This window comes from Pseudozyma hubeiensis (genome assembly GCF_000403515.1).
Source record: "Pseudozyma hubeiensis SY62 DNA, scaffold: PHS13, whole genome shotgun sequence".
NCBI classification, from domain to species: Eukaryota; Fungi; Basidiomycota; class Ustilaginomycetes; order Ustilaginales; family Ustilaginaceae; genus Pseudozyma; species Pseudozyma hubeiensis.
Window position 1 is genome coordinate 309118 of NW_012133795.1, and position 26755 is coordinate 335872.

At 56.7% G+C, this 26755-nt stretch overlaps 13 protein-coding genes across 13 annotated transcripts; 6 read left to right on the forward strand and 7 right to left on the reverse strand.

Moving 5' to 3' along the window:
- Positions 1-576: 576 nt before the first annotated feature.
- On the reverse strand, positions 577-2575 carry PHSY_001056 (fructose-1,6-bisphosphatase; the record flags this gene model as incomplete). Its single annotated transcript, XM_012331688.1, has 3 exons — positions 577-1420; positions 1647-2026; positions 2483-2575. 3 exons carry the CDS (start codon positions 2573-2575, stop codon positions 577-579), a joined length of 1317 nt encoding a protein of 438 aa, XP_012187078.1.
- A 2294-nt stretch (positions 2576-4869) lies between these two features.
- Positions 4870-5184, reverse strand: PHSY_001057 (hypothetical protein; the record flags this gene model as incomplete). Its single annotated transcript, XM_012331689.1, has 1 exon — positions 4870-5184. The coding sequence occupies one exon, from the start codon at positions 5182-5184 to the stop codon at positions 4870-4872; it is 315 nt and encodes a 104-aa protein (XP_012187079.1).
- A 294-nt stretch (positions 5185-5478) lies between these two features.
- Positions 5479-5796, forward strand: PHSY_001058 (hypothetical protein; the record flags this gene model as incomplete). Its single annotated transcript, XM_012331690.1, has 1 exon — positions 5479-5796. One exon carries the CDS (start codon positions 5479-5481, stop codon positions 5794-5796), a length of 318 nt encoding a protein of 105 aa, XP_012187080.1.
- An 812-nt stretch (positions 5797-6608) lies between these two features.
- Positions 6609-7391, reverse strand: PHSY_001059 (hypothetical protein; the record flags this gene model as incomplete). Its single annotated transcript, XM_012331691.1, has 2 exons — positions 6609-6936; positions 7309-7391. The coding sequence occupies 2 exons, from the start codon at positions 7389-7391 to the stop codon at positions 6609-6611; spliced, it is 411 nt and encodes a 136-aa protein (XP_012187081.1).
- Positions 7392-7428: 37 nt separating this feature from the next.
- PHSY_001060 (hypothetical protein) lies at positions 7429-7782 on the reverse strand (the record flags this gene model as incomplete). Its single annotated transcript, XM_012331692.1, has 1 exon — positions 7429-7782. The coding sequence occupies one exon, from the start codon at positions 7780-7782 to the stop codon at positions 7429-7431; it is 354 nt and encodes a 117-aa protein (XP_012187082.1).
- Positions 7783-8305: 523 nt separating this feature from the next.
- Positions 8306-9622, forward strand: PHSY_001061 (hypothetical protein; the record flags this gene model as incomplete). Its single annotated transcript, XM_012331693.1, has 1 exon — positions 8306-9622. The coding sequence occupies one exon, from the start codon at positions 8306-8308 to the stop codon at positions 9620-9622; it is 1317 nt and encodes a 438-aa protein (XP_012187083.1).
- Positions 9623-12437: 2815 nt separating this feature from the next.
- PHSY_001062 (hypothetical protein) lies at positions 12438-13634 on the forward strand (the record flags this gene model as incomplete). Its single annotated transcript, XM_012331694.1, has 1 exon — positions 12438-13634. The coding sequence occupies one exon, from the start codon at positions 12438-12440 to the stop codon at positions 13632-13634; it is 1197 nt and encodes a 398-aa protein (XP_012187084.1).
- A 537-nt stretch (positions 13635-14171) lies between these two features.
- On the forward strand, positions 14172-15182 carry PHSY_001063 (hypothetical protein; the record flags this gene model as incomplete). The annotated part of the gene is made up of 1 exon (XM_012331695.1): positions 14172-15182. The coding sequence occupies one exon, from the start codon at positions 14172-14174 to the stop codon at positions 15180-15182; it is 1011 nt and encodes a 336-aa protein (XP_012187085.1).
- Positions 15183-15189: 7 nt separating this feature from the next.
- Positions 15190-15411, reverse strand: PHSY_001064 (hypothetical protein; the record flags this gene model as incomplete). Its single annotated transcript, XM_012331696.1, has 1 exon — positions 15190-15411. One exon carries the CDS (start codon positions 15409-15411, stop codon positions 15190-15192), a length of 222 nt encoding a protein of 73 aa, XP_012187086.1.
- A 209-nt stretch (positions 15412-15620) lies between these two features.
- Positions 15621-16541, forward strand: PHSY_001065 (putative cell wall organization and biogenesis-related protein; the record flags this gene model as incomplete). Its single annotated transcript, XM_012331697.1, has 1 exon — positions 15621-16541. One exon carries the CDS (start codon positions 15621-15623, stop codon positions 16539-16541), a length of 921 nt encoding a protein of 306 aa, XP_012187087.1.
- A 285-nt stretch (positions 16542-16826) lies between these two features.
- Positions 16827-19676, reverse strand: PHSY_001066 (hypothetical protein; the record flags this gene model as incomplete). The annotated part of the gene is made up of 1 exon (XM_012331698.1): positions 16827-19676. One exon carries the CDS (start codon positions 19674-19676, stop codon positions 16827-16829), a length of 2850 nt encoding a protein of 949 aa, XP_012187088.1.
- A 1250-nt stretch (positions 19677-20926) lies between these two features.
- Positions 20927-23026, forward strand: PHSY_001067 (hypothetical protein; the record flags this gene model as incomplete). The annotated part of the gene is made up of 1 exon (XM_012331699.1): positions 20927-23026. One exon carries the CDS (start codon positions 20927-20929, stop codon positions 23024-23026), a length of 2100 nt encoding a protein of 699 aa, XP_012187089.1.
- A 333-nt stretch (positions 23027-23359) lies between these two features.
- Positions 23360-26449, reverse strand: PHSY_001068 (transcriptional repressor; the record flags this gene model as incomplete). Its single annotated transcript, XM_012331700.1, has 1 exon — positions 23360-26449. The coding sequence occupies one exon, from the start codon at positions 26447-26449 to the stop codon at positions 23360-23362; it is 3090 nt and encodes a 1029-aa protein (XP_012187090.1).
- Positions 26450-26755: the final 306 nt, after the last annotated feature.

Genomic DNA, 26755 nt, shown 5'->3' on the forward strand with positions numbered 1-26755 from the left:
TATTGAAATCAGCCTTCAAGCGCACTTCTGGCTCAGTCGATCAAAGGCATCTTCCGACACAGTCTCTTGTCTCACGCTGCTCGGAACCAAGCCGAAAGGAGTGTTCGGGAGACTGTTGAATTGGCTAAGGGACATACTGGGGAGAGCCGATGGGCTGGGTGACTTGATCGGAACAGCCGATGGGGTTTTGTGACTGAGTCGGGATAGCCAAGGGGCTGGGTGACTGAGTCGGGCAAGCCGACAAGTGCTCTGGGGCCCGTGCAAGAAACTGGCTAAAACAACGAACATGCGTCAAGCAACGCAATTGAAGCTCAAGCCAAGCTCACGACAGCCAACAAGCTCGTGACAGCATTGCGATTCAAAAGATGGTGGGCCCTTGCGTTGCAGTCCAGACGACAATGTGCAAGATCTCCCGATTCAAAAAAATTCGTACACTTGCACTTAGATTGATGACGTACGCATCACGAAAGAGTGGAGAGTAAGTTGGACTTGGCTTGGTATTCGTGTGAGCTTCAATACAACACCACGACATTGATCGCGAACGAGTGTATACATCCTATTCGAACCTTGCATCGTTCACTTGAAGAACTTCATCAGATCCTCGACATCATCCTTAGAGCCGAGGAACACAGGGCAGCGCTGGTGAATACTCTTTGGAGTAAGATCGAGAATTCGCTCGGTGCCGTTGGTGGCCAATCCACCAGCTTGCTCGGTAATAAATGCCATCGGGAAAGCTTCGTACAGCATGCGCAGCTTGCCGTCCTTTGCGTTCGCTCCGGAGGGATAGAGGAAGATCCCAGAATATAGCAGTTGTCGATGCACATCAGCAACCATGGAGCCGATGTAACGAGCGGCATAAGGCTTGGCGCCTTCCTTCTTCGGATACTTGATGCTGTCGAGGTACTTGAGGACGGGTTCAGAATAGTACATGCTGTTCCCTTCGTTGCAGGAGTAGATCTTACCACGGTTCTTCATTCGGATGTTCGGGTGGGTGAGGATGAACTCGCCGATCTGGTTGTCGAGCGTGTAGCCGTTGACACCGTTGCCGGTGGTCAAGACCATGTTGGCAGATGAACCGTACATGCAGTAGCCGGCGGCGACCATTTCGCGGCCTGGTCGGAGTACATCCTCGAGAGTGCCCTTGGAGCCCTCCTTGACCAGGTAGATACCGAAGATGGTACCGATGTTGACACCAGCGTCGATGTTGGATGAGCCGTCCAGGGGGTCGAAGACGACGCAGTACTTGCCCCTGCCTCCCTCCTGCTTCTCGCCAACGAAGATGGCCTCGTCGTTCTCTTCCGAGACCAGTACTGCGGTCTTGCCCGAGGCTTTCAGTGCGTTAATCATGATCTCGTTGGAAAGGACATCGAGCTTCTTCTGGTCCTCGCCTTGGACGTTGGTGTTGCCAGCAGCGCCGATACTGTTTTCCAAGAGGGACAAGACAGCAGTGGATGTCAGCGCGGCAAGCTCAGGCAGACAGGCAGGCTCAGTGGCTTCTGTTGCACTTACAGGTTGATCAGACTGGCTTTTCGCACGTAGCTCTCGATGAATTTGCTGTATAGATCGCCGGTTCAAGCAGCAAGAGAATGTGTGTCAGCGTCCCGAACCACGGTCCTGGGTTGCTGGTCTTCAGCTGTTATACTTACCAGGTGGTCTGGAGCGAGGCAAGCAAGATGGTGAGGTCACCGCTCGCAGCACTCTCTTTCCTCTGCTTGAAGCCTTCTGTCAGCACATGACGTGTGAGGGTGATGATATCGGTAGAAGGAGGGGAGTAGTCTTCGGCGCCCATCTTGTCTGTCTGCTGCTTGTTGAGTCGTCTGGTTCTTTGTGCGGGTAATGGTACCTTGCTCCTTCGAGATGGTTGTGGTCGAGAAGAGAACTCTCGTGAGCGGACCTCTTGAACGCAGTGGAGGGGCGAGTTGCCGAGCGAATGCTTCCGACCAGGTCCGATGCTGTTTGATGCTGCTGTACTACTCGGCAGACTACGTTCCCGAGCGGTGTCGATCGAGCGTGCGAGCTCCGTGTGCTGCAGCCCGGTTAATCAATTAGTCACGGCGGCGGCCTTGGGTCGCACAAGATTCACAGCCGAAAGCGGGCTGCTGAAAGGGTCCGAGCACAGAGACGCGTCTCTGAGATTTTCCTGGGGTTTGGTGTGGAGTCTCTCGGAGCGGTTGAAAGCCGCACTCGCTGTAACCGGAGGCGACCGGATCAAGCGGCTTGAAACGCATCACCCTTGATCCACGCACACATCACCCGATTCGTATCAATGGTGGCCGTCGGCGAATTCTTCTGCCGGCCAAAGCACGTTCCGGCCGCTCTTGGTTCGTGCCTTCTGCTCGCTCTTCGCTGTTCATCTCAGGCAGGACTCCCGCATATTATACAGGTCGAGAGAATGGTACTTAGAATGATCTGTTGGGAAAGAATGGCGCTGCGGATGCATGTTTTGCGGATTTCGGTGGCGGGGCGTACCCGGACCGCTCACCCGCTCCTGGTCGTCTCGGAGCAGGCGGATCTTTCCAGAGTGTTGCCGGTCATCTTCATCGGGATAGTGGATCGGGCGATACAGCGCTTCCATCTGCCTTCCGATAGTGAAGTTGGCATGGGGTTGTGGAACTGTTAACAAAAAGTAAAATCTAGGTCCAAAATAAGTGACAAAATACTGACCACGAAAAGAAAGGCGCCAACGTAGCATCGACGATCGGACTACAATCGGGAGATCAGCCAGGATGCGGATACCCTTTTGTGAGATAACTCATTCGACAGTGTCAGGTCAGGTTTCAACCCCGCTACGCCTCAATCATCTTGACTAACCATCACCACGGTTCGAGATCAAAGGAGGAACGTGCTGCTCACTGAGCTCAGAGTCGAGCCAGCCCATCCATTGCCTCGTTTCCGTGATGCAGCCTGTGCATCATCGTTTCCCGCCAACGCAGCTCTGCCAGAATTACCAGGCGAAGCCCTGAACGAGTTTGGCCCGCAGCCTCTCAGCGATGCTATACCCGAATGCCGCCTAATGAGATCGCTACCCTCTCTTCGCCGGGCGGAGGACCTCAAGCACTGCCTACAATCAGGATAGAATTCACAGGTACGGTGCGGTTGAGCGAGCATCTCTCATGTCCTCCTACTGGACGCCTCCAGGATGACGTCTCCCGTTCTGGATAGCTGAATCTTCGCACGCTGCCGCACCCCCTTCGGTAAACGCATAGCGATGCAGTCAGTGGACCGCTTGCAATAGCAAGCCCAAGCAATCAGGTTGGATGAGCCTTCCACACCGCGTCTGAGGGCTTGCACCCTTGTCGGGCAGTTTTGTGATGCACAGTTCCGGGACCAGCCTCTCACACGAGAGCAGTGAAGGTGTTGTGTCATGCCTTTCATTGTAGAAGCGCTTTCCGCTTGACGCCGTCGAAGCTGTCACAGCAAAGCGTGGGCAAAGCAAACGTCAGCCACCCACGGTCCTTGATGGAACCGATTCTCAACGTCGCTTGCTTCTGTACATCCACCATCCCAACGTTGTTCGCACATCTTGATCTTTGCTTTTTGCCCATTTGCAAGCCTCTTCTTTCACTTCTCAACACTGGCTCGATCTTCTTCGACGTCCTGTTCGCGATCCTTTCTTTCTCCCTGCCTTTCTGTTCCGCTCGCCTAGCAAGCACTCGACTGGTTCGAGTCCTGCTTGACCGATTTGCCAATCCCACACGCACCATTGCCCGACACCCTCAGCACTGACACTTCTCTGCCAACCGCAGTGTCAGTAGACGTCGTCAACAACTCGAGACTTCAACCAGAACGTCGACAAAACAGCAGACACAGGATCAGGCTTTATTTCAAAGTCCTACTCAGGGTCCTTTGTTCGTGAGGCTTAGCACACAAGCCCCCTGCAGCAACAGCCCAACGCTTGATCAGCTGAACAGACATCACACCGTCGCTCGGCTGAACTTCGAACATTTCCAGTACCGTCCCGCCTTGCCGTGCGAGACAATCTCGACGACGTCTAAACAGAACCGCCCTTCTCCATCCGCCCTTCCGACCGCACATTTGACCCGACCCGACCGAATCGCTACGACCGAGAAACAACATAGAGATACGGCGCAGACCGAAAGCTAGAAGAGAAAGGAAGCACGAGCCCGATTCGAAGAAGAATCGCAGATAAAGTGTTGAGAGAGCGAGTTAAGAGATCAGCTTTTCGCACGAAGGATCACCCAATCTATCCGCGCCAACGAGGCTCTCGTCAACGGACCTCGATCTCAACCCAACACAGCTCGCTAGCATTCATCCTCGCCGGTCACACTAAAGGTGAGTCTTCCGTCGAGCCCGCTATTGTTTCCAAGTTCCGTGCTAGTCCGAGAGCCACAGTTTCATCATGCAAATCGGCCGTTCCTAGTTGCAGCGAAAATATGCACGCACACAAGCAGGACCCGCATCGAGGCTGCATTTCTTCATGCCTCGTGGCGAGAAAGCATGAAAAGCGCACGCTTCGATCCGCACAATGGTTCCGCAGGCTTTCCGTCATGCTGCGGTCGAGATGCACAGATCGTGTTGCAGGCTTGCAGCGGAGTCGAAACTCTCGCATTGTCTGCCTCGGGGAAGGCGTCGCGTGTGCGTTCAGCGGGACTGGAAAGCAGGAAAAGAAGAAAGAAGAGCGTATAAGCTTTTCGCATGGGAAAAAACAGAGCCGCGTGGATTTTCGAAATCCGCTCCTGTTCCCCATGCTCAAACAGATGCTTTACCTGCTTGATGGACTCGACGGCCTTTCGCATCGCTTCAGTCTCCGATGGGCAGCACCGCCGCCTGCTGGTCAAGCTCCAAGGAGCGCTTGCTCGGCGTGCCGGGTGCCTGTGCCGGTTGATTAAACCGGCCTTGGAACTTTGTTCAGCCACGCTCTGGCCTGTGGCGCACTTCTTCCAGACCCTTGGCGGTAGCCGAGCTTTGGTATACGCCACCTTGCTCTCCATTGATCTTCTGGGCCACTATCCACCGCCTTCGCCTCAGGTTGGCGTGTAGCGAGTCGCCATTGCGATAAGCGGCCCAATTGCCGGTAGCGAGAAGATGGGACTGCGGCTTGGCCGTACGGACCAAGGTCCGCCTGGCTCGGCAATCCAGACCTTCCCCGCATCGTGATCCTCGTCGCTCGTGCCAGTATGATCGGTCGGACGGGCTCTGGGACGAGATAATGTCCCGTTCCATCGTCTTGGCGGGAAAACCTGCTCTCCATCCTCGCGCAGCGCATCGGCAGAGAAATCGAGGAAAAGCCAGGAAATGCGCGCCAGCCAGGTCCGATTCGACTCTTTTTCACGGCTGCCGAGGTACAGAGTGTAAGTGAAACCAACACTTGCGAAGCGGGGAACGACGCGTGTCTGCGTTTCGTGACGCGTCGCTCTCCGCTTGCGCCTACGAGTGGCGTCGTCGCATGATACGAAAGGGGCAGCGGCAGTGGCGCTGGCACGATGCACTCTAGTCGGATGACGACCGTACCGTTCGATGCTACTTCATCGATGCAGCAGCCAAACCGGACGCCTCTCTCAACATCGACGTTTGCTTGTCGAGCTAAGACGTGGCATGATGCGTCGGCCAATGGCTTCCGATCGAGCTCTAAATAAGATCTTACGCGATCGAGCAGCCACGCCCTCGGCGACGGCGTCCGGAGCGGACACCAGATACAGTGTACACGGTCGAAGCGGTCCAACCATCCTGCGCTTATCGCTGATGCGAAGCCACATTGTGACCGGTGAAGCTGCGAAGGTGCATCGGGGGTCGGTCGATCGAGACAGAGATCAACGCTCGTTTGCCAGTGTCTAGCTCATTGGGTTGGCTGCCTGCCTGCCTGCCTGCCTACGGTGTATGGCACTTGCACGCTTGCGGAACGGGGCGGCAGACAGCATGCAAACGGCGCAGATGAGCTTGGGAAAAGCCGAGCTACACGCAGCTCGAAGCGCTCTCGTCTTGTCTGACCCTCGATAGACCCCGCCTCTTTGTAGCGAGGCGGACCTAGCACGGTATCAAGGTGGCATGCGAACCGTGAGAGCGCGCTTCTTCGGAGTCTAGCCGCTGCAGGCCGATGGCTCTTGACGGTCCGATTGGCAGCAGAGCTACTGCACTTCATTATCGAATTTCGTGTTCGCAAAATGAAGTGCAGCCGCTTTCCTATTCAAGCAGGCCTCGGGGTTTCTTTTGTTCAAAATGAAAACCGCCTTTATCGAGCCTCGGCAGTGCAGCCGGTGAAAGGGAAATTTCGAATTTCGCCCCCTTTTTTCATGAATTCCCTGCCTTTCCCACCACTGCTGCTTGTCGTCCTCTGTGGGCTGTCCACTTGGCCGTGGATCGAAGTCTGCATTCTGCTTGCATTCTTGTCTCTGGCGGTTCTGGCTTCGGTGTCTCACTCTGTCCCGAGCCCAGTGTTGTTCTTTTCTTCTTTCTCCCTCTCGCTGCTCGTCAACGCCTGCACGACCGCTGCGCTGCGTGCCTCTCTGAATGCTGGCGACTCTCGAGCGTACCTGCTTTTCCCACTGCCAAACTTTGTTGCACCTGTCACACCTCATCGGAGCTGGTCTAGATTTCCTTCTCCGCCTCGGTGTTGAAGGCCGTACGTACTCTAGCTCGTCCTACTAGGCCTAAGGATCCCGACGATTCCCTCGATCCGTTGCAATGCCCGACTCGATGGCGCCTTTCATGCGGATCAAGGATCGAAGAGGTCCGAAGTGCGGAAACTTTCTCAACACCTCGGTCTTTGCACTTGGTTTCGCTGGCCGTCGCTTATCATTGGAAGGGGCCATGTTCTCGTGTCGCAAGAGCGCACGGTCTTTGTTGGTCTGCAGGCTCTTCGTCTGACGTGTTCGTTGTTCGAATGACGATCGGGCGAGCAAGGGCTGAATCACTCGCAGGTAAGGGGCAGCCAGTGCGATCTTGACGTAGACGCGCCAATCCCATATTCCTGCTTGGCTTGGAATGGCATGCAATGGGCAAGGGGTCAAAGGGGCTGGTTTGCTGCTGGGCAACCGCAAGTCGAGTGCCTCGCTTACTGGCCCGGGAAATGCTAGCGACAGGTCGCGACGGTGGGCGGTACAGTTATGCGGAGGCTGTACGAGGTCGTCGCCTGTACGTGCCGCCTCGCTTGTATTCCTTTTTCCCACCCAGCGTGCATGCGGAGGAGGGTGGTTCACTAGCACAGGAGAGGGCACGCAGCCTCCAGTCCGCTGCCCATCTGTGCACTGGCGCAGGGTTGGCTCGTACAAGACTCGCTTGTGGCGCGGTGTGCTCTGCAGGCTGCAGCTCGGCTATGGCGCTTCATTCCCTCTTACCTGCATCTCGGACCTGTCAAGCAGTCGTGCATGTGGTACCTCTGGTCTCGTCCATTGGTCCTTTCCCATCCTCTGCTCGTAGGCCCGCTTCGTCATCGGTCTCGAGTGACAGTACCTGCGTGCCTGGTCAGCTTCAGGTACTGCTGGCCACCTGCCTCGACTCGATCCTGCCTTTGCCTGGTCCGGCATTGTGCTTGTCCGCTGTACGAAGTTCTGCAGGCCATCGCACGGTTTGCCTCTCGGTATCGCCGAAGCACATCGTCAACTTTGTTTCGTCCTTTGACATGCCTTCTTGGCGTCGCCGCGAAGCTCTCACTGCCGCTGGAATGCCTCCGTCGTCCTTCATGTGGACTGCCACTGCCCTCGATTCTGCATCCTTGCTCGATATCCGAGGCGAGCCCCTTCCATAGCAGCCGCTCATCGACAGCCCCTTCGCCAATTCTTTGACTGCTTCTCCTGACACCCTCTTTGCCTCTCTTATTCTCATCCCCTGGCTTTCACTCCTCTGCTGCCGTGCCTACGTTCGCGACCCCTTGCCGACACCCGCCTCTGGTACCTGTTCAACACCTACTCCATCCTTCCACTTTCCTTAAAAGACCCCTCGCATCTACCAAACACACGTCCAATTCCGATCATCCCCCCTTGCTTCATCAGCGATCCACGCGCCCACCATCAGCTCGACTCGCTTACGTCCCTCCCTACCTACAGCATCACCACCTCACTGTTTGGTCATCGTTTCCTTTCGCTACGTCCGCTTGCACCTTCGACCCCTCGACACTGCAGCTATTGATCTAGCTTCAGCCTCCATCCCCCCAGCTTCATCTTGCTTTCCAACCTTATTTCGCTGCATCAGCTGTCACTCTCGGCACCCGCACTTACGGCATTTATCCTGCTTTCATCTCCGATCGCGTTATAAAGGCCTCCATCAGTATCGCTTCATCGCCATCAGCTCCCCTCTTCCACCAAAGCTTCTAGTTCCTTCCCCCCGTCCCTGATACATCCTCGCAGCCATGTCTTCTACACAGGCATCCACATCTGCTTCGGCGCTCAACTCCAGCTTCCTTCGCCGACACCCCGCCAGCTTGATACCCAAGCTAGCCCACAATCCCGCCATCACCGACCTCATCAAGAGCCCAGTGACGCGCGAGATGGTTGTCTACCTGGCCAACCAGGCCGCTCACGTCATCCAGTGCGGCTCGACACAATCACCCGACACACCACCGGCGACACCAACACGATCCATCGCCTCGGCGGAAGCGGATCCTGCCGGCAAGCTCGAGATCAACGGTCTGCCCAGCCTGGAGACCTTCATTGCTCTCCTTGTCGAGCGATCCAACGTTCAGGTTCCTACCCTCCTCTGCACCCTCGTCTACCTGGAGCGCCTCAGGTCAAGACTTCCACGCGTTGCCAAGGGCATGCACTGCACCCGTCATCGTGTGTTCCTCGCCACCCTGATCGTCGCCGCCAAGTACCTCAACGACTCTTCGCCCAAGAACAAGCACTGGACCAAGTACGGCGCTCTCTTCTCTCAGGCCGAGGTCAACCTCATGGAGAAGCAGCTCCTCTACCTCCTCGACTACGATCTCCGCATCGAGGAGCACGAGCTTATGGTCCACTTTGCCCCCTTCTTCCGTCGTGTCGAGACCCGTGCCGAGGCCGGTCGTCGCGAGATGCACCTTCGTGGTCTCGAGTGCGGTCGCGAGCGCGAGCGCTACGTCCGCGCAAGCGAGCGTCGCGTCCACCTCCGCAACCTTCCCGCCTCCGAGGTGCCGTGCTGGAACCAGAAGAGCGAGTCGAGCCGATACGAGCAACACCGCCGCTCCGAGGCATACGACTCGCCCGACTCGCTCGATGCCTCGCCCAAGGAAGTGTACAGCCACTCGTCTTCGTCCCTCATGAGCCGACAAGACTCTGTCGAGTCCACGATCAGCTCGACGTCATCCGAAGCTGAGCTCACCGACGATAACGGCTCGTCTTCGTCGTCGGCTGAAGACTACGACGATTACGAGGATGACTACCTCGAGCAGGAGGGTCTCGACGCACGCATGCAACAGCACTCTGTTTCCGGCATGTCATCGAGCCAGTCCCAGCCGGTCATGGTTGCCCACGGCGATGACCTCGACGGTCACAAGTCGGGTTCCACCATGCAGCGCTACCTCTCGCAGGCTCTGCCATCGAGTCTCAAGAAGAGTACCTCATCGCACATGGACATGCAGCAACCAAGTCAAGCCCACATCCCCCTTTCACACTCGATGCGCAGCGTGCGCAGCAGCTCAAATCTCTTGTCACGAATGCTCGGTGGACACCAGTCTTCCGCTGCATACTAGACAACACTCTCCTACCTCTTCTTCCTCCTCGGGATCCGGATTGAGTCTCATGAGTCTCTTGTCATCTCGCGTGGCAGTTACATGGTGTCGAAGGTGCGTGATACGCCTGGCGCGTTCATCGATCGCTTCGACAGCCACTTGCTTGCCACCGTGGTGGCCGAGATAGGATGGACAACCGTCGGTCACCAGAATTTTCCTTTCTCTTCTTTCGTCCAGTATTAGTAGCATCGTTTTTCTCTCTCTCTGTCTCTCTCCAGTCGTAGCATTCAGTCAAGGTCATGGTCAACACCCTCATCACTACACTAGCATTTCCCCTCCAACACACACTCTCTAATCAAAAGGACACTTAGCGCGTCCTGGGTTGGCAAACCTTTCACACTAGCATCCTCATCGTCTATCAGCATAGTATTTATTTCTCTGCTTAGTCTTCAACTTCTTTTTCTTGCAAATGCAAAAAGCAAAACTAAAGATTGCGAACAACAAAACAAACAAATCCTTGTGTGCTCGTGTGTCGTTTCCTCTTTCTGTCTTGTCTTGTCACGAATGTCACTGCGTAGCTCGACCGTGACACTAGCTGTACCCCAGATCGTCAGCTTTGCCTTAGCTTTGCTGCAACAGGAAAGCCCGTGCGGCGACTTCAGTGGTACAGTAGTACGAGCTGTCATGCAAGGGGCGTGGACACGCGCTCTCGGATAGCTTGCCACCATTTTTAAGCGAGCTACAGAATTACGACGACAGTCCTCGAACGCCATCTTCCCGATCTTCGGCAGCGACACCTGACAGACGAACGACAGGCGGGAGCCGACGACCGAAGTTTGTAGTGGCAACAGACCCTTTCTGAATATGCGGGGGACAGATAGTGTGAGATCGTTGTTCAGAAAGAGTTAGCGAGCTGCGGAGCGGATCCGCGCAATCTAGATCGCTGAGTCACGAGTATGAAAGGATCCCTTCAGAGCTGATGTGCGTGAGCAAAGTGAACGAGGCAAGTTGCTCGTCTTCCAAGGCTCGTCCTGGCAACTTGCTCGTCTTCCAAAGCTCGTACTGTGCTAGAACTGGATTTCCCAGTGCACGCACTGCAACGGCAAGCGGACCTTCAGTGAACTGGTAGTACAACGTATTACTGCCGATCCGCAAGAGTCGATGGTGAGTGAGAGTTAACAATACCCAGAGATCCTGACCAGGCCATTTCTGAGCGGAGACCACGGACTGCCTCTCAGTCGAAGTCGCAGCATCACTTGACCTCGACGACTGAGCTGAAGAGGCTGAAACCGAGTATCAAAAGCTGAATTGTCCCGCTCGATCCAAAGGTCGTGGCTTGAGACCCACGAGAATGTAACAGAGAAAAAAAGCTCGTATCTCCTCACCCCCTAGAGATGTTTCACCGAGTCGCCATCTGTAACAGTCAACGGTCAGTCGTATTTGCCGATTGCATGCATGCGAGACACAAGTGGTCCAACAACTGGCATTCCGCCCCTTCTCTGAGCGCTAGACTGTGCGACAGTTGTGTCAATGCAGCAACGATCGATGTCCGCTACATCGAACGGTAGTCTTTGCGGTTCATTCAACTCCTGATCGAAAGGTTCGTGCCGGTAGACACTCAAATTGTCGCCAGGGTACGGTATTAGCTAGCTGGCCGGTCGTGATCAAAGTACGTGTTGAACTCCGCATGTCTCCGCTCGCTCACTTCTCGACACTGTGTCTCGCTCTCCAGATCCATCAGGACTTTAGACGCGTGGCTTGACCGTGGGTTGTGCTTGTTCTTGTTCAGTTTCTGACTTAAGCCAATACCGCTCAAGCCACGAACGCAGCCTTTTCCGACAGCCTCGACTCACTTTAGCCTCGGCTCAGGGCTTTAGCATCTGTATCCTCGTCAGAACGGATAAGGCGTACGCATGTACCGTGGCACCGTGAATGTCAAAAGCCAGGCGAGAAGTTGATAGCTAATGGATGAGTGAAAATCAAATCGAAATATTTCAAAGTGCGACGTCGACGGCTTCCGCTGAGTGGAAATCGGAGGGCCCAACTGTGGAACCGCATCTGGTGAGTCTTCATAAGCGGTCAGGTCCACCCACGGTACTCCACCTGTCAAGCGCTTCCCAATCGGACCCAGAGACAGTACGAAACTGGAAATTGTCTGGATTTCAGGCACGTAGCTTGTGTCTTTTGATCCGCATCCGCACACCTTGCGGTGGCTGACATCCAAAAGCCACCGAAGCGAACTTGCCTCCCTTACAGTGTCGTGTACAACACTCAGCTAACTCACAGTCGCACTGTCCAGTCTCGGCTTCTTCTCCTCATACCCCGTTACGCGATCATCTGCAGCCAAGGTGTCAAAGCCACGTTTTTCTTCGAGCCGAACTCATTCACCTGTCGCACTTTTGGCTTACTTTTGAGTCTGGAGCTTCCTTTTGTACGGGCGTTGGTGGCGTCCTTAGAGGGAGGTTCATGCGATACTCACTCGCTGCTGTCCCCTTGCTCTGTGTAGGTCAGCCTCTCGGGATTTTGGCAGCCCTTACAGCGGCTTCTGGCCGTTCCGAGGCTGCATCCCTCGTTGATTCTTATATCTGTCAGGCAATCAGCTGAGCCACATGGAAACCCCCCTTCGCTCTTGGCCACTCTGATACGCCATCCTGACCGCCGCGCGTTTGTGACAACCCCACCACAAAGTCTTGTCGGTTGCTCTCGCTCTGCACTTGGCACCAAAGACTCAGTTCATTCATATACTGTACCAACCTCGCCTCGAAGGAAGTTCTCATTTGGACCCACCCAACCCTTTTCTCTACCCATTTCCTCAGCCCACCATCATCGCTTCATCATGACCGACTGGAACTCGCCCGCTGTAATCGCGCAGGCTTTCTACGCCGCTACGGCGCTCATGTGGCTCTTCGTGGGCATCTTTGCCTATGATTCCGTGCAGTATCTTTGGTTCGACCTCTCGATTGTCTTTGGCAAAAGGCAGCGAAGATGGCCACAGCTTCCCTACCTTCTCAGCAAGCTGCTCTTGTGGTCCTACCTCGTCTCTACCATGGTGCTTATCCTCGCCAACACCGAGATCGACTGCAAGGCTACACTCTACGCCATCGAGACGCAGATGGGCCTGATCACCGTGTGTTCGTCGGTGATGCTGGCGTTCCGAGCAGTGTGCGTGTACAGTGGCAAGGCTCGTACCGCGGTCACGGCGGTGCTGGGTATCATGACGCTCGGTCTGCTCGTCGCGTGGATGCAAGGTGTCAACGATGTGCAGGCTGCATGGATCCCGAACGCCGGCAATCAATGGGCCGAGGGAACCTGCTTCTTCACTTCGATCTCGAAGGAGTATGCGATCAAGTACATCGTCACCATCGTATTCGACTTTGTCGTCATGGTGCTCACCGTCGTCGGTGTGGTGCGTATGAACAGCGGATCGCGCATCGGAACGGTGTTGGTCCAGCAAGGTCTGCAGTACTTCCTCGCTACGTTCCTCATCAACGCGCTCGTAGCAGGTCTGACGCTCGCCAACCTCAACCCGGTCATGTCGCTCATCTGCGCCATCCCGAGCTCTACCGTGTGCGTCATGTGCTCAACCCGACTCTACGTCCAGCTCGCGTCGGAGGCCAAACCCCAACCCGGCGGTGTCGACTCTTCCCGTCTCAGCACGTCTTGGAGCGGTTCGGAAAAGTTCTCTCGCTTCTTCAAGCGCTCGAGTCGGCTTCACCCATCGTTCGCCCTGCGCAGCACTGCATCCTCGTCCAACAATGGAACCGCCGTTAACTCGCACGGCGTCAGCGCGCTCAGCTACAACATGCACAACGGCGCGCACTCAACGGCTGATGTCAAGAGCGTCGGAACCACCACTTCGCATGAAGACGTCGAGGCACAGATTGGGGTCCGCGCTACCCCCACCGTCAACATCATCGAAGAGCGCACTGTCGTCGCGGAACCTATGCCTGAGCATTTGGCAGGTTTTCTGTCCAGTCAGGATACCGCCAATGCAGGCGTCAAGGGGCACTTTCCCCGTCTGAGCAAGTCGTAGTCGCGTACGCGGACTTGTGGTACAGTAGTCACTCGGTTTCAGCAGTCACTTGGGTTTTAGCAGTCACTTGGTTCTAGCGCTATGAATGTGAAGGTCTTCTTGTTCAAAGCTTGGCATCGCTCAGCCGCAGTGTGTGCCCGGTTGAGCTGTTGATCGAGTGTGACCTTCAAGTGCATGTGATGGTAGAACTCACTCGGTGGTCTGTGAGAAGTTTATCGAAACGACTGTGGACCCTGAATAACCAGAGGCGCGGAACAGCGAACGAGCCATGTCGCACAAAATTCGCGCTAAGAGCTTCCTCTGCTGGGTGTTCAACAAGCTCCCGTCCCCGAGGACCTTTGCTTTTCTCCTCCCCGCATCCAGAGATCACCCACACTTTCGTCGACGAGCCTGCTCGCTCAACACATCTCATATTTGCACCTTTCCTCAAGCATCTTACATCGGGCGAGCGAGCGGAAAGGAATCGACTTGTCCAACACATTTGGTACTCGAGGAACGACGAAATCCCTGACGCCTTGTCCACCTCATAAGGCAAGGATGCCACGGCTGGAAACCAGCTCTGGCTGGTCACGTTTCAAAGACGACGTGCGGGCGCTGTTCTCTCCGAGCACAGGATCAATATCTGCACGGACGACCATCCTCAAACAGCTTCTGTTGCGGTCTGTCCGCATCTCGCTCGGCTCCTCTTCCTCTTCCTCCTCGACCGCACCTGTGCTACCGCTTCGAATCCGACCTGCGTTCGTACTGCTCAACATCCTCGATCTCATCTTCCTCGGCGTATTGGGCTTCCATCCACGAGGTCAAACATGGATCCGCATCAACGACAAAATCCTCCACTTTGTGTGCTTCTTTCTCGCGACGGCAATGTTCTACATGATCTGGGACGTGGACGAGCCGGCACGCGCCAGCGCTATCTGGCGCAATGCCTCTCTGTTCCTCACTGGAGTGACGTGCTTCTTGGTTGGTGGGATCGGAAGTGAAATCGTGCAGAGCCTGTTGCCGTACAAGGTGTTCCAGATTGGCGATATCGTTGCCAATTTGTTGGGCAGCTCGTTGGGACTATTCTTCAGCTTTCACCTGGAAAAGAGGTACAGGGCTAAGCGGGAATTGGAACGCTTATATGCGCCGCTGGACATCGAAGACTATGGGGATGTGGACGAGGAAGAGTACGAAGAGGGGGAAGAACTGACCGACGTAACGAACGGTGGCGCACAGGCAGGAGCTGGGAGAGGGTTGAGATCAAGTTTGAAGCAGAGTCATGATGGGAGAGGCAGCTCAGCCGGGAGGAAAAAGACTCGCTTCGACGACAGCAACATTTGGGATGACAGCGTCGATGGATTCGGTGCAGAGATGCCGCAGCCGACAACCGTCGTTGCGATGGGCGGTGCCCCGCAGGAATCTTCGTCCAGCGCAGCTGCTGCAAAGCCAGTCTCCAAGCAGGACCTGTTCTCGATCGACGATGATGAAGAAGACGAGGAGGATGATCACGCTGTTCTGCCAAAGGCTGCGAGCCACGAAGCCAATGTGTGGAAGCAGCCGGATTCATGACCTCTGTCTAAGCTGCGAAGCTATATCGGCAAGATCTCAAACTGCATCGCATCGGGGGCGATCCACACTCAATTTGAATCAAACCAAAAACATAGCAACGTTGACGTAGTTTGGTCTCGGTGAGCAGCACCTTTCGAAATTCATGTCGATTTTCCAAAACAAGGCACGAGAAGGCAGAATGCGCACAATTCTTTGATTTAGAACCTGCGGCCTGGAGCGCCGCTGCCATGTGCGCACCTTCCGCTGGTTTGCAGCCCGAGCCTGCGATGCAGACCTCGCATCGGCGAGACGTGCGCTATCACCGCTGCCCACCTCCGCCATTTGCAACCCGAATTCGCGTTGCCATGGAATCGACTCTGAGGGGCCCTCGAATTCACGCCTGAAATGCTAAAAATGTATACAGCGTTCCAGTGTATGTTCTGTCGGACGGGCAGCATCATGCGCTGTTTACGAATTGGCTGTCGGCTTGATTGTTGGAGAGCTTCCCTCCTCGTCACCACCACCATCGCCATACTCCACTCTAAGCCTTCACTGTTACTGGTAGAAAGGGTGTTCGATCAGGCGCCCCGTTCGTGTGACAGCAATCCCATCTGCCGCGATCGCCGTGCTCGTGCTCGTTCCCGCATCATTCGCAGAGCAGCTAGCCTCATCCTCTCTTCAACTCTTCCTCGCATTCATCTTTTGCAACAAGTATCAGCACACATCCGCGGCATCCCATCCATCATGTCAAGGCAAACTCTCTCGGCGGTGCTCACCGTAGCGCTGCTCGCCCTCACCCTCCTCCCCGACCTCACTTCGGCCCAGGATGCACTCACATTCCAAAACGTCACCTCCCTCATGGGCACCTGGTCTTCCGGCTCCCAAAACGTCACCACAGGCATCGAGTTCTTCAACCCCATCACGCAAGAATTCACGCTTCCCGCCACCTCCGGCATCTCGTACTCCTTCACCGACGACGGCTACTTCGAAGAGTCGCGCTACCAGTTCGTCTCGAACCCGGTCACCAACCGATGCTTCAAGGCGTCGTTGATCTGGCAGCACGGCACCTACGCCTTCCACTCGAACGGCTCCATCACCCTGCAACCTTACCCCGCGGACGGGTACATCCAGGTGTTGGATCCGTGTGGCGCCCAAACCAGCTCCATCTACCGCTACGCCGAGTTCGAACTCATCAGCAGCTGGTACAACTTTCAGGACGATCATCCCGGGTTCATGGCTAGCGGCACTTCGGCGTATGCGCTTCAGCTGAGCCAGTTCGACGGAGCTAAGCTACCAATGCTGTTCCTCAGGAACCGTCCGCCAAACATGCTACCGACCAAACAGCTCTTCCAGCAAGTGCTCAACGATGCCGGAGCGTAAGAACCTCGGCTGTAGGTAGATAGAGCCGCCTCGCCGGCAGCCACTTCAACTGTATCGTATCGCATTCGACCCCGCCCGCGCGTCGATCTCTCAATCAATGGACACTCTTGCACTTCTTCTCTCACCGCTGATCTTGATACCACTCGACAAGCCCTCCCTTCCGAACTTGTCTGTTCTCTCTTCGTCTTAGCATACCACTCGTTCTTTCAATGCAAAGCCTCAGTCCTCTACAACCACATCCGCACGTTGTCAATCACTTGATGTGTTTCTTTTGTCATCGCAGATTCACTTCACAGCCTCGTACACGGCGTTGAGCGCCTCAGCTGCGGGAGCAAGCGCCTCTGTCGGTCCCTGATCTTTGAGTTTCTCCAGCGCAGGTCGGGTGCTCGCCGCGACGCGTGCCACCGCCTCCTGTCCCACCGCTCCCGTGCTCGTGCTGCCGTGTGCTCCGCGTGTTGCGTGGCACAGGCTGAGCACGAGCGCGCACGCATTGCTCGCAAACTGCGGCGGCATGCGTGCGTCTCTCCTGGCCAACACGAGGTCGACCATGTCGAGTGCACAGTCCGGTGGAGGCAGGGGATGCGATGAGGTCGAAGCAGAGCTGTCGACGGTAGAGCGTCGCCTTGGTTCTCGCGAGGCTAGTGCAGCGCTCACGTCGTTGTCCGAGTCCATGTCTTCGTCGTCGTCCTCGTTCGCGACGGCTTTGGTTGGCTGAGACAGCAGCGACATGCTGACCAGCTCGGCTCCCGTCGTGTCGCTTCCTACCAGCGTAAGGGCGATGATGCCCTCGTTGACGAGCACCGGATACTTTGGGCTGGTGCGGATCATCTCGGCAAGCGCTTGAATCACATCCCTACGCACCAACTTTTGCCGGGCGGCGAGGACCTCCTGCTCCGACAAGCTCTTGGAATCGTCGCTGGCGCCTCGCGGTGCGCTCGTCCAGAGACTCTTGACCACATTGACCAGCACACGCGTCGCCTCCATCTTGGTAGGCACGTCGTCGATGCGCTGGATCATGTCGATGAGCGCATTGAGTGCCAATGGATGCGAGGAGCCGCTCGACCCGCCCCCGACAAATCGTACCGCGTTCTCCGTGACGCCAGCGCAAAGATGTTTGAGCAAGCCCACGGTGGCAAACTGCAGAGGTTGCACCATGTCCTTGTCTCTACCCATTAAGCGCACTACGGCGTCGATCACGTCCAGACGACCGATCACGGCCTTGTTGGCGACGGGAATCGACAGATTCTTGAGCAACGAGACCAGCCCGTGAGCAACTTTGACGTCGTCGGCCTGCGCAAGCAACGTAGCGAGGAAAGGCGCCAGATTGTGCTCCTGCACCAGGCCTAGGCAGTGCGCATCGCTACGCGCCAGATTGCCGAGCGCAAGCATCCCGCAGCTCACAAGATCGTCGCGTGTCTTTGGGTCGTAGCGGATCCAAGCTTGGAGTCGACCAATGAACCCTGAGGAGCCATTGAAAAGCTCGACCATGTTTGCGTCATCGCCAGAGATGGCTACGACGGCACGTGCGATGGACGCCTTAGCCTGCGCAAATGCCTTGCGCATCTCTTCTGCCGCTTGAGCATCTTCTTCGGAAAGCGCGTCATCTTTGGGCGGTGCCGAATCCCCCGACGCGGGAAAATCGCGAACCCACTCGCGAGGAAGCTCTGCCTTCTCGACGAACGACATGAGCACATCGAGCCCGGACTGAAAGTATTTCTCGAGCTGAGCGGCTGTCGGACGATCGGTGTCCGGCTGAAAGCGTTGGACAGCTCGTTGACGGAGCTCGGGCTCCTCGGCCGCGCACGATTCGACGAGCGTTGCGACGGTCTGGAGGATCTCGGCATCCGAGTCCACCAGATCCTCGACGTCGTCGGCTTCCAACTCGAGTCTTTCCTCTTGCTTGGTGTCGACGAGCTGACTCAGAGCGTAGAGCGACAAGGGTCGGAGCAGATCAGACAGGCAGCGACGCGAGAGGATGGATCGTACGTCGTGCGATGTTGCGTCATCGTCATCGTCGACGAGGTCGGCATCGTGCATCTCATCGGAGGGCGTGCCAGGTTGGTCCTCCTTCTCTTCTTTGGCGTCATCGAAGATCTCCTGCACCACACGCCACGCCCAACTGGCGACGGTGGCGCCGATTCGAAGCTTGTCGATGACGTCCACATCGTTCTCCATCTCGACTGTGCGAGGCATGGCCCAGAGGTGCGGAAGGTACATACGCGGGTGGGAAGCCACCGAGGCAAGAGTGGTGATGCACTCCACGTTGGCCAACGACTGGCGTGTAGCGATGTGTTCGAGCTGCATGTTGAGGACGGCTCCCATAGCCGCACGGAGAAGGGTGAGGATCTTGACCGAGAGAAGCGCGGTTGACCTTGAATGGTCCTGTTTGCGCAGGACAGCATCCACAGCCGCCAAGACGGTAGGTGCGGCACCGACGCCTTGAAGGATGGAGCGGTTGGCGTCGTGGTCGATGCATAGGTTGGCAAGCACACGGAAGATCTCGATGGCGGCTTCTAGGTATTGATGGTTTGGCTGCTGGGCCGAGTCTGCGTGGAGCCAGAGCTGCAGAGCAGAGACGCAGTCGGCGGGTAGCCGAGACGATCCGAGGGAGGTGCGATGACGACCGGTGCGCAAGACATCGGCGATGGGTTTGAGCTGCGCTGCGAGGTTGTTCCAGAGGTCATTGAGCTCGAAATCTTGGGAAGAGGAAGGGGAGATGGAGAATGAAGAGCGCGTTGCTGGGCCGTCGGAGAAGAATGAGTCGTTGGGTCGGATGTTGGAGGGCGATGCGACGACATCGGAGGCATCCGAAGTGAGCGCTGTATCGAGCTGAGGAAGCAACGGAAGTCCCGAGGCCAAATGTCGGCTTGAGGCCGCCTGAGCGCGGGAGGAAGCTTCGGCTTTGTCGGTAGAGGCTCGATCAGGAGCCGACTCGGGGGTGATGGTGCTGGCTATCGAGCTGCCTGTTGCCTGGCGTGCGGGTTGTGAGGAGGACTCGCCAGAGAACGAGACGCCCGAGTCGTTTGTGATCTTGTGGATGGTCGAGGTCTTGTGGATCTGGTGCACAAGCGCCGCCAACTCTGTCTTGAATCGACCGGAGCCTGACGAGCTCGAAGATGCGCTGGAAGCTCTCATCCTGACACAGAGAGCTCGAGGTTGTCCGTGAGAGCAGTGATGTCGCTTCAAAGAGGGTCTGCGTGGATAAGATTGGGAGTGAGAGGGGAGTGGATGAGCGTGCTGAAACGAGAGCATGTCGCTGGCCAAGCGGTCGTGTTTGGTCTCATGGGCTGATGCGAGAGTGCTGTCGGCATGTGTTGGAGCGATAGATTGTGTGCAGCAGCAGACGTCTGGTTATACGTGCAAGTCGTGGTTGATGAGCGGACAGTACTCGATGGGCCGTCGAGTTGGGCGATGATATAGAATGGCGACGCCTGTCTACTTACGATGAGAAGATTTGATGACACCAAGAAGCGGAGGCAAGCCGAGCGCCGGGCCTTGGACAAGGACTGTGCACGATTGCACCACTGAAGCTGTGAAGACGACGAGACAATAGGATGAGGCCAAGAGGGTCTGTCTGCTCAAAGCGGTGTTCGGAGTGGAGGAGTCGCATCGCAATCCCACCAGAACGAAGCGCCGAATAGCGTCAGTGCAGGGTCCGCACTCTGCTTGGCAGGCACAGCATCCAGTCAACTGGCACTGCTTTCCTCCCTTTTTTTGGGTGCCATGATCGGCTGATTTCAAGCTCAACACAACCTTAAATTTCAGTCCAGCTTTCAGGTGCTCAGCACCGCAATGAGTGAGAGGAAGCAAGCTTGACCTCCAATGGCCCATCTTAGATCGGTCCTGATCACTTAGAGCGCCTCGAAAAGGTGCACGGAAGATGATGGCATTTGAAATTGGCCGGTGTGAGTGTCACATGCGCCGGTCTCAGACGGCTATGGTCGAGGTCGATCCTTTCTTTATGCACAGTGATCATCACAGAAAAAGAAAGGCGCGTGGGCAGTCGCTGACGCTGCAAGCCTCGGCTGGCTGCATCTCAATTTGCACAGCCCCGCGTCACGAGCGTAAAGCACACAAACGTGCACCATAGCTTCACTTCTCTGCCACCGATACTCTTTGCCAATACCCCGAACAGGAATGGATCATGATCGTGCTACGAATGGACCATTTACCGAGCACTGTGAGGGTAGTAAAGGCTTCTGTTGCCTTCGACCATTCTGATGATGCGTGCATGGCATCGCTGCCAAGCCAGGCGGGGCGTCGAATCAGACACAGCCGCGGGTTCCCAAGCGATTCGACCGAAGGTTCTGTTCAACCAGTGGGGCTTGGCAGCACCGCCTTTTAATCAACAGCAATTTTCCACCCTCAGCTGTTAGTTCCACGGAATGTTAGACCTCTGGGTTAACATTGATATCGAGCGAGGGCCACGTGACGAGTGCCATCGTCAATGGAGCAGCTTCACAGGTTCTGGACCCCGCAAGCGTCTGTGCAACTCGTCGCTTCTTCGTCGCCTATCCCATCATCGCCATCACCACCAACAGCAACTCCCGACGCTTCTCTACAGCGTATCGTTGCCCGACATGGTCTTGTCCGATCTCGGCAGGCGCATCAACACCGCCTTCCAAGACCTTTCCAAAGTCCCCACCGTCGACGCCGCCTCGATCGACCAGCTTCTCAAATCCGTCTGCAATGCACTCATCGAAGCCGATGTCAACGTCAAGCTCGTCGCCAACCTTCGGTCGCAGGTCAAATCACAAGTGACTGCGCTGCTCAACGACAAGGCAAACGCCAACTGGTCCGATGCACAGCGTCGTCAGCGCGTTCAGAAAGCGGTGTTCGACCATCTCGTTGCCCTCGTCGACCCGCTCCACGGACAGACCAAGACCGATGATGAGTCCGGTGCCGTCGTCGCCTCTGGCAATGCCGGTCCGGGAGACATCTTCAAGCCCAAAAAGGGCAAACCCAACGTCATCATGTTTGTCGGTCTTCAAGGCTCTGGAAAGACGACATCGTGCACCAAGCTTGCTCTCTACTACCAGAAGCGCGGTTTCAAGACCGGTCTCGTCTGCGCCGACACCTTCCGAGCCGGTGCCTTCGATCAGCTCAAACAGAACGCCAGCAAGATCAACGTCCCCTTCTACGGAAGCTACACCGAAACTGATCCCGTCGCCATCTCCGCCGCAGGTGTCGCCAGCTTCAAACAGAACCGATTCGAGGTCATCATCGTCGATACCTCCGGTCGTCACAAGCAGGAGCAGGAGCTTTTCGATGAGATGCGCGAAATCGACGCTGCCGTCACACCCGACCTGACCATCATGGTTCTCGACGCCAACATCGGTCAAGCTGCCGAGGCCCAATCCCGCGCTTTCAAGGAAGCCGCAGGGTACGGTGCCATCATCGTCACCAAGTTGGACGGCCACGCCAAAGGTGGTGGTGCCATCTCCGCCGTCGCCGCTACCAAAACGCCCATCATGTTCATCGGTACAGGTGAACACGCAGCCGATCTCGAACCCTTCCGTGCCCAACCCTTCATCTCCAAACTGCTCGGAATGGGCGACATCACCGGATTGATGGACAAGATGGAGGAGATGCAGATGAACGGTGGACAGGAACGACAGCAGGAGATGCTCAAGAAGATCGGCGAAGGTGGTGTCTTCAGCATTCGCGATTGGAGGGAGCAGCTGTCCAACATCATGGGCATGGGTCCGTTGAGTAAGATCGCAGGAATGATTCCGGGTATGGGACAGATGTTGAGTGGTGCAGGGGGGGATGACGAGGCGGCGGGTGGAAAGATGAAGCGCATGATGTTCATCACCGATGCCATGACTGCTGAGGAGCTCGACAGCGATGGAAGGCTGTTCTATGTTCCGATCCGATCCAAAAAGCCACCGGTTGCCGATACCAAGGAAGTTGCTATCGCAGAGAGCTCCACCGCAGCGGAAAAGAGCAAGAAGAAGAAGAAACCTCAACCCAAGGTTCGCATGACCGCTCGAGCTCGTCGTGTCGCCCGTGGCTCCGGAACATCCGTCAAGGAGGTGGAAGAATTCCTCATGCAGTACAGGATGGTCGGAAAGATGATCAACCGTTTCGGTGGCAAGGACGGATGGCTCAAACAGATGCAAGGTGGGGCAGGTGGTAAGGGTAAGATGCCAACACCGGGCATGCTACCTCCGGGGATGTCGCGGGAGCAGGTCATGCAGATGCAGAACGCCCTCCCACCCGAGATCAAAGCCCAACTCCGTCAACCTGGCGGTCGAGAGAAGCTGATGCAGCAGATCCAATCGGGTAACATGCCAGAAGGTCTAGCCGGTCTCGCCGGAGGAGGTATGGGTGGCTTAGGAGGTCTAGCCAATATGTTTGGCGGTGCTGGTGGTGGTGCTGGCGGAATGCCCGACATGTCGCAGCTAATGTCGCAAATGGGTGGCATGGGAGGAATGATGAACATGATGAAGGGCATGATGGGAGGCGGCGCTCCACCACGCTAAGAACGACGAGCACGTCTATGTAACCGATGGTCTTTTGCCTCGATATCGTCGAGACGATGGGTTAGAGCGGCCAAGATATCTCCATTGTCGGCGACTTTTCTCGCGGCAGACATGTCAATTTTATTTCATTTGCTGCATGCACCTCCGACATGAGTCTGTGCGCCACTCAATTCAGACTCAAGCTGACTGGAATGAAGAGCCATGGAATGAAACGCACAACCAAGACACTGCTTTCATATGGATTCAAAATGTAAGTTTGATTTTGGAGCACAACTCGGCACGACCACGACAAAACTCAAAAGAAGACAAAGTGGGCAACACAACAGGAACAGCTCATGACATGTTTGGATAAGGAGACGCCTGTGACTGGCCTTGCTGCTGCTGCTGCTGTTGCGCAAAGCGCTGCTGATGATCACCATACTGCGACGCCGATCCAAAGCCTGCATTGGCGTTGCTCATTTGATCAAACGGCGAGAACGACGAGACGCCGCCAAACCCGCCCATGCTGGCGCCGTAGCGGTTGCCGCCGAACTGCTGCTGCTGCTGTTGCGCAGCCTGAAGCTGAGCGCGGTTCATCGACATGATCGCTGGGTCACCAAAGGGCATGTCGGAGCCGCCAGATTGGCCTCCGTAATTGGCGCGACGTCCTGCAAGCAAATGCGCCAGAAGAGGATCGGATGGGTTAGAGTTGCCGTTGCCGTTGGGTCGACCGGCTTCCGAGAGTTCTCTTCCGGATGCAAACTGGGCCTGCTGCTGTGCTCGTTGAGCCGCCTGCTGCTGAAGATCGGCGAGGAAGCCGCCACCGCCGCTTCCATTTGAAAGCTGAGACGTCTGTTGCTGTTGCTGCTGTTGTTGGTGCGAAGCCGACGCAGAGCCGAGGTTGCTGCCGCCCATCTGGTGCAGCGACGCCAGCAGAGCTTGCTGCTGGCGACTGGCGGGCGCAGAGATGCCAGGAGGTGGCGTGTTGGTGCCAAACCTGCTTCCGAACCCAGGACCGCCGATACCAGGAGGCGGTCGGGAGAGACCCATGCCGGGGAAGCCGCCAGTCTCGCGGCTGTGCAATCCAAACGCCGCGGCCGAGGCTCCACCGTCTCCGAGTCCGTTGAGCCTGTTCGAGAGATTGTCCTGATCAAACACGCTGCCCAACATGCTGGTGACGTCCTTTCCGGCTCCGAAGCTGTCGCTCTCGCGCATACCCTGCATCAATTCGGTGCGCAGAGGAGAGGCGCTGATGAACGAATCCGACTCTTTCCGTTTGGCAAAGTCGAAGCGCGAGGCTCGCTTCGAGGCGTCATGACCGGTTTCGAGCGAATCATCGTGAGTCAAACCTCCCATGTCACCGCCTGCAAGATGATTCTGACCCAAGATCGTCCTCGTCTGATCCGCGATGGTGAAAGATGTCGGGTACGCATTGTCTGCTGCAAACGAGCTGCCGTCTTCCTTGATCGTCTCTCCGGCGCCAGGCGCAAAGGGGTCGAAGGAGCCAGAGTAGGTGAGCGGGGCTGGAGAGGCGGTCGAACTGCGATTCGGCGCCCTTACGATGCCAGGTGGTGGCGTGCCAGCCGTGACGAGGCTGGCATGGGCAGCCAGAACGCCAGGAGGTGGACCAAAGGGACTGAAGGTGGTGAAGGCGCTGGTGAGCTCCGAGGGTCCGTCGTTGTTGGCGAGCTGCTGGTTGGCGGGCAAGTTGAACGAAAAGTCGCCGTCCTTGAAGCTGGACAGCGCATCGTCAAAGTCCGGGAAGGGGCTGGGCTTGACGATCTCGGGCTGCGCTTCCCGCCTCTGCAGCATGTCGTCCAGGACCGCCTGAGCGCTCGATGATGGCTGGTAGTTGGATCTGGGATGGTCGCTGTCAGTGTGTGGCGTGGCTGGTCGAGAGTCGGTTGTGGATGCAGATCTGGCCAAGCCAGGAGGCGAAGAGGGCTTGACGAGTCCGGGCGGCGGAGGGAGAGCCGAGTCGGTGGTCGAGGCTTTGGCTGTCGCTGAATCTTTTCGAGGGGTGGCTGAGGCCGCCGGTGCAATCGAGCCGAAGTCGGTGGCTGTCGATGGCGTCGCGACTGCTCTGCTTGGAACAGGTGAAGAGGGCTGCGACTGGCCGGGAGAGTCGGTTGCAAGCAAGGCCGGCGAATCTGGTCGTCCCGTAGCAAGGACCAGCTTTGACTTGGAGTTGGAGGAGAGCTGCTTCTGCGCTTTGGGTGTCGACGGCTTTTGCGAGCTCACTTTCCTCGCTAGAGCCGAGGCCGAACTAGCCGAGAGCGGTGGCATGTCAGAGTCGCGGAACGGACTGCCGACGGCGATAGGAGCCGGCGAGCCCGCGGCCGACACGGGCTTGCCGGATGCCCATGATGCGGTCTTAGGCAGCGCCGAGGATTCGGCATCGGCAGCGCTGAGGAAGTCGGAGCGTTTTGGCGGCTGTGTGATGCCCAAGGAGGCTGGCTTGATCTTGTGCTCGGCGTCTTTGGCGGCGTGTCGCAGTGTGGAAAGGTCCTCTTTGGTGAAGCTGTCGGCCTCCTCGCCAGGTTCATGCAGGTAGGTGCAGCCAGGATTGGTGCATGGCAGGTTGCGAAGGTAGGTGGTGCAGTACTTTGTGGTTCCGTAGCTTGCTCGCACGATTCGGCCGTCGCTGCCTTTGCTGCCATCGATAGCAACGATAGCCTTTGCTGCGTCCTCTTTGCGATGATAGGTGACGTACACGCCGAGAGCGGTCTCTGAAGTGCCCATGACGAGCTTGGAGGCGGTGTTGCGCTTGCTGATGAGAATTTTGGAGATGCGACCGTACTGGCCAAAGTATTCGTTGCTGCGAAGGGTAGGGATGAGCTCCTCCTTGGCAAGCTTGGAGCTGAGGCCGACGACGTAGACAAGGTTCTTTTGCACCACACGCATGTTGGCGAGATGCTTGCGGTTCATGGACTCGAGCTCCTTCTTTTCCCTCTCCTTCTGTTTCTTTGCCTGGGTGAGCCGCTTGATCTCTTCAGCGGTCATGGGCTTGAACTCGACGGTCTGATCCGAGTACTTTCTACGACATGCGGGACATCGGCCATTGAGGTTCTGCTTGATGTGATGCCAGCAGAAGCGGCAGATCTGATAACCACAGGGACACGGCTTGAAGTTGGCGTCCGAGAGATCGATCTCTTCCAAGCACAACGGACAGTCCATATCCTCCTCTTCGTCGGACCAGTAGGCATCTTGCAAACGACATTGCTGCGCTTGGCTGACATCGAACTTGTTGGGCGCTGGCGGCAGGCCATTGGCGGTGTGGGTGGGCTCTGTGGCAGGGGAGCTGGCGGCATTGTGAGGGTTGGAGTAGGAATGTGAGGCGTGATGGAGCGAATTAGCTGCCGGCGCACCTGGACCGACCACGAGTCCGAGCGGTGGAAACGCTGGACCTGTGGTGCTGGATGTGGGAGCGGTTCTCTTGGCCATAATGGGATGGCAGCTTCTTGGGATTCAAGCTGTGGTCGCAACCGCTCGAGTCGAGACGAGAAGCTCGAGCACCGGGCAACGGGCAGGAAGGCGGGACGGATGTGATGGCGGATATGATGAGAGAAGGTGGCGCGAAGCGCACTGGCGATTTGGTATGAATGATAGGTCGTGCGTCGACGAGCAATACGACGACAAGAAGTCGATCGAGACCGATTCAAAGGGTTCGAAGGCGGTCGCGCGAGTTAATGCAGCGTCAGAGGCGAAACGTTGGGGTCAGAGGAATTGAGAGCCGACGCTGAACGATGA